Source organism: Staurois parvus, unplaced genomic scaffold, assembly GCF_062004578.1.
Source record: "Staurois parvus isolate SC_StPar_1 unplaced genomic scaffold, SC_StPar_1.0 ptg000011l, whole genome shotgun sequence".
NCBI lineage: Eukaryota > Metazoa > Chordata > Amphibia > Anura > Ranidae > Staurois > Staurois parvus.
The window spans coordinates 30,031,425-30,037,424 of record NW_028317807.1 but is presented as its reverse complement, the minus strand read 5'-3'; the positions used below and the strand labels follow the sequence as shown (position 1 = coordinate 30,037,424).

The window sequence follows — 6,000 nt, the reverse complement described above, 5'->3', positions numbered from 1 at the left end:
TTCATTGGCTGGTGAATGACATCACTCCTGTGCTTGCGCAGGAGGCCGTCATTCTGGTACATACAGATTGGCTTAGAGTAAGCTGAACTTTATATGGACAGCTCAATTTAGGTAGGGGCATTTTTTGCAGAAGAGACATTGAATTTGTGTGTTACAGTGGTCTGTTTCAAGCATATCATCATTATTATTATTATACAGTATTTATATAGCGCCAACGGTTTGCTCAGCGCTGTACATTATAGGGTAGGCTTCTCTGAAGAGATGGGCTTTCAGGGTGCGCCTGAAGGTGAGGAGGGAAGGTAACAGTCTGATGGATTGGGGTAGTAAGTTCCAGAGGATGGGGAATCCCTGGAGAAGTCCTGGAGACGGGCATGGGAGGAGGAGACCAGGGAACTGGAGAGAAGGAGGTCTTGTGAGGAGCGGAGAGTGTGTTTTGGGTGGTAGATGGATATCAGGTCGGTGATGTAGTTTGGGGCAGTGTTATGAACAGCTTTGTACGTTAATGTTAATATTATAATAAATAGCCGTGGGAGTGTATCAGCTGGCCAAGGGAGGGGGTATAGATGGAGAAGAGAAGGGGCCCAAGGACAGAGCCTTGGGAGACCCCAACAGAGAGGGGTAGTGAGGGGGAGGTGGCAGCATTATAGGTAGCACATCCAAATACACTTACTCATTAGTGAAGAGAATATATAGTAATTTTTAAATGTTTTTTCAGGATAAAGTAAAAAGAAATACGAAATAATTTTTCTCAACTTTTAATTAGGAAAATATGATATACTGCTTATAAACATTTCACATTTCCAGGCTATTTTTTGCCAAACTGCTTTGCTGAAGAAATAGCCTGTTGTGTTACAGCACTCCCACCCCCTACCCCTACACTCCTTGCACTTTATTTTTTCAGATACAGAGAGTCTCTAAGAAAAAAAACACTCCTGTATTCTCTCTTTAGGAAACCTAGAATGCATCCTTTATCAAATGTTAATTTGTAAATAAAGTATAGATATCCACACAACCAACAAAAATATGTACAAGTATATATGTGATCTTTCTTCTTCAGCATGTAACAAGCATTCTGTATGTTGTATAGCATTGTGCCCCATTTACTTGTTTGGGGTTGTAGAAGTCCTTTGAGAAAAGGCTTTTCTTTTTCCAGAAAGGATTGATCTTGAACATTCAGATCTTTTGTGCTCACTCTTCTTATCTATTCCTAACTTGAAAGCATCACAAGTCTTGGCATGGCAAGGTGATGGAAGCCTGCACAAAATAAAATACCGTATAAATATTGATGCCATTTATTTTCACTTCCTATAGTTGACATGCTGTTTCTTTTTCTTAAAAAAGGGCAATCTGGTCAAAAGTTAAATGTATGACATATGGAGTTCAGAGTGTATATATAGCCAAAACATTTTTTTTGTTTTGGATAATGTAAAAAAGGATTGTCTGTGTTGTCTGGATGTCTGTGTACCATTGGTGAAATTTCCTAATTAGAATTTTGCTTCTTGCCCCAGACGTGCAGAATAAAGTTACAGGAAATCTCCCGTAATGAGAGGAACTCCCTTCTTAGACAGTTGTCTTTGGAACAGAGATTCATTTTGGAACATTTCCCCTTTTTTTGTTGTCCTGGAGACAAATCTAAAATGTCCATATACATAAATTATATAAGCATTAAGAAAATTTGTACCCCCCCCCCTCCCCTTACTTTTTTCTTGGTGGTAATGGTGTTAAGTACAAAAACAAGGGTGAATCTTTAGAACAGGGACACAAACAGCAACATAAACTTGGCAGTGGGTCTGACCAAATTTCCCCATTCTATAAAAAAAAATACTTAAGAGTTTAAATAAGATATCTCTATTTAGTGTATTTGCTTTACTATATATGTAGTTTCTTGTGTTTGTTCTGCACAAGACAAGATGTCATGTAATTTTTCCTGCACTTTGTTAAAGAGACCCTCTCACTATTTTTACCAGCTGAAAAGAAGAAATACCTGCAAAGCAAATGGTTATCACTTACCTGCCCCATTGCATTAAGTGAGATTTTGCAGGAAAATATTCTATATTCACCACTTCCAGGAGCAGCAGATTCCACTATCCCAGGGAAATACCTATGTATTATGCACCTAGGATGCCTGGGAGTGCAACTACACTAAATACATATGGTAGGGGGTATATTTATAAAGTAGTGAATGTGACATTCACCAAACATTCACTACTAGTATACCTTCCTGGGGCATGTGTTTTAAATTACAGTTTATCCACTTACTGTGAAAATTTGATAAATATCACTGTTTTAATAAATATATACCCCTAAAAGCATAATTTGATTCTTATACAGAAAACTTGGCTCACCGCTCAAAGCACTGCAGAAATTCCCCCTGCAGTCCAAAGCACAGATTGGGGGGCAATGTTCAAACTAGCACATCCAGGCCAGGAAAAAGATTGGAAGACAAAATGTGGAAACAGGTGTTTCCACCTGTTTTCCCATAAAACATAGGAGTTTCAAATTATACCTGATTTGGAAATTGTAAATGTTTGAAGCATTGTAATTATTTTCTCCTGTAAAATCTAAACAATCACAGCAAATAAACAAAACAATAGGATATAAACACCTATTAGCCTTTTTGTTGATGATGGTGTTCACTTTATTCTATAACTTGCTGACATAATTAAGGGATGTGTTGAAATTTGGTTTAGATGTTTAGTTTAGATGTTTGTCAGCATATTTATTACACTTATCTAATATCTAGGCATTGGTGAACTTTAAAATAGAGGGTACAAAATATAGTGCCTTTGAAATGTGTGTTTATATTTAAAGTGGTATTAAACCAAAAAACAGACATTTCATTTATTGTAGCTTACCAAGCCTTAGATGCATTAAGTTTTTTAGGCTTTCTTTCTTCTATTTTCATCTGGTGATCAAGCCAGCAAGTCTGTTGTTTCTCAAAAGCAGACGTCCTCTAGCAGAATGTATCAGTTTACATGGATGACAATAAATTCAACAATGACAGGGGTATTTAAATGATCAACTTTTATTTATTCATGGAAAACCCTTATCCCAAAAGGAAAAAAAAAATCTATTTTCTGTAACTGATTATAAAGTGTGAGCTGGAGTTCAGCTTCCGTTTGTTAGTGTATCTAAATCAGCTAATATATTTAGCACTCCAGACTGACAATGCTGATGTCTGCTGTACCCCTTGTGCTCTTTCATCCAGAGTGTAATACATGAGATGTGTTACTGGCCAGATCAGCAGGTGAAAACTAAGGGGAAAAGCCAAAGAAAAGAAACTGATGCAGCCATCACATCTAATGATTGGTAAGCCACAATATAAAACATTTTTAGTGTTGGGTTTAATACTGCTTTAAATATTTTAAGGAGAGTATACATAGGCTAGCTTTATTGTAAAACCACACCTATCCTTTAATGCATTTACTGACATGTTACAGTGACCAGATCATTTCTGCAAGAAATTGCAGAGCCCACAGAACACAAATGCTATTTCATCTGTTAGTTTGTTTTAAGCTTTTGATTGCTATGATGTTTGGGACACATCCTTTGCAGGTATAGGTTTAAAGAAAGCCCATCACGGCTAGTTAAGGAGGGTTGCCATAGCTGATCTTCCTCCTGAAAATGCAAGTTGCATTGCATGGCTAACATAACCATATTCCTTTGATGACAGAAACAGGTCAAATTCACTGACCTGAAACAAGGAATTTGATAGTTAGTAAGAATGACCAGAGCGATTTCAGCACAACTGATATAGTAGCAAAAGTATCAATTTTGGCTTTGCCAAAATTTCATCAAAATTAGTCTCTAATTTTGGCATGTAATGCTGCTTAGGAAAATGTGTTTTCAAAATCTACTTTTAAGAATACCTTCCCATGGTGCTCTACAAGCCCTGTGATGCTCTCCTAGTTACCAATCAGCGAATAGCACGCATGTGCAAGCTCAGGTTTTTATTACAGTTACAATACACAGTCAACAATGAAGTTACACTGACAACAAAGGTATTGCAAACAAATAATTGCAATTATTACAATACACTATTTTTTTCTGCACAAGAACAAGTTCAGGATAACTGAAAGGAGCTTCACTAAAAGCTATGCCCAATGCATCCTTTAAAACCACCTTCATTTTAATTTAAATAAGGAGTTCTGACTTCACTTGCTGAATACTTGCTTCAGATTCTTGACTAAGAAAGTACAAAGTCAATGAGAGCCAGCAACTAGAATATTCGGTAGGATGTCAGTAATGGAAGCCCCTGTTTTTATCTCAACTTTTCTGCCATGAGAAAAATACAGAATGTTCTCATCCTTGTTGTGTTATAAATTATTATTTAGTACTCTTTGAGATAGAATATCTAGTATACTAACCTTAGATAACATAGTTGAGGCTGTGAGGAGTCTAGTCTAGGGGAAGTCTAGTTCCCCTTTACCTGTTGATACATTTCAGAATGCTTTGTTATATCCCTATCTGAAATGTCTGGCTGAATTTGTACTTTTATGCCTGAAAAACTAATAAAAATCATTGAAAAAGAAAAAAAAAGTTCCTGTCTGGGTAACCCAACAGCTTACACCAGAAAGTTTGGCAACAGCCCTTCACTAAAATATTGGTCTATTTTATTTGGCTCAGCTTGCTTTGCCAATTTTAATGTTTAATGTTTGAACTTTGTTCAACAACACCCCCCTTCCCCAGAACCACATCTCCAAAAGTGCTGAATGTAACTCAGTCCAAGGACATACACAGGAGCACATAGAATTCTATGTTAAATATAGCATTATGTGGGGTATTTCAATCAGTGTTTAGTGGCCTCTTCCTTACCTTCTTCTTGGGGTATATAGCCTCTGAAAAACATCATCTGTATGATCCTTTTTGTGATATTGTGCAGGCTGGAGTTCCACTAAAATATGGAAGAAAAATAGCATGGAATTAAAGTCCATATGAGGTTTTATACCTTTTATCTCTTTATAGTCCTGTACCCTTTTTAGTACTTGTAGCCTTGCATACCTTTGTCTCTCCCTTAATAAGTCTACTTTCTGTCCTCTAATGCTACTGCTTTGTTCATGAATAGATGAGTAACAACACCACTCTTCACATGTGTTGAAGACGTAAGGGGGATTGGCTGACCAGTTCTGTTACCGAGTACTGATAACTAAGTGAAGTAGGTTTAACTCTGGTGTCTATTGAACTGTACAGGTATATTAAACCTGCATAGCTACTACAACTGAAAAGTAGAGATAATACTCTGAAAATGGTTATTAAAAGTGTCTGCCTGACTGCATATATATTTCCATGTCTTCAGTTGGACCCTAAATAAATTAATGAAGAGTAACATATAATAAGGGTGAAGAACAATGCAACAGATATATGATCTTTACTATTCTGGATTGCACTGCCATCTAGTCATCTGAGGAAATGAGCTCCGATGAAAGGTATAATTACATAAGAGGTTACAAAAAGTATGACATCATATAGTGCAGTAGAAGCTACATAGAAATATCCTAGCATATAAACTACAAGATAGTATGTAAGGTAACAGGAAACATATTAGGGTTTATTTAGTTAAGGTAAATGGACTGTCCAATTTGCACCTGAATTTTCCCTTAACATAATGAATGTGGTCAAAATTTGATTTGCAAAAAACACTCAATCACATGCAAGGAAAATGAAATAACTGTATTTTTGCTTGCATGTGATTTGATGATGGAAGTAGGCAAAGCTTCACCTCATTCACTAAGCAGAAACAGCCTATTTAACTTTAGCAAATCAACCCCATTGTGTCAAACATTTAAATCAATCAATCAATGCAAAAAAATTAAAAAGTCACTATAGCCTGGTACACACGGGCCAAATATAGGCCGGTTCAAAAAAAACCGGCCGACATTCGGCCATTGTGTACAGCAGCCTGCCCGACAGAAGCTGGCCAAACGTCCAGCTTCTGTAGAACGGGCATTCTAGAAAAACATCTGCCAATCAGCATCTGATCAGTGCTCTCAGCCAATGGCT

The 6,000-nt window shown here is 36.9% G+C and overlaps 1 protein-coding gene across 1 annotated transcript in view; it reads right to left on the bottom strand.

Moving 5' to 3' along the window:
- Positions 1 to 739: 739 nt before the first annotated feature.
- The window catches only part of LOC149474147 (uncharacterized), a 243,718-nt gene continuing 238,457 nt past the window's right edge, over positions 740 to 6,000 (bottom strand). The window contains exons 13-14 of the mRNA XM_089672242.1: positions 4,816 to 4,894; positions 740 to 1,254 (exon numbers count right to left, since the gene is read on the bottom strand). Coding sequence (XP_089528368.1) covers positions 1,101 to 1,254; positions 4,816 to 4,894 — 233 coding nt within the window. The 3' untranslated portion in view covers positions 740 to 1,100. The remainder of the gene's footprint in view (positions 1,255 to 4,815; positions 4,895 to 6,000) is intronic.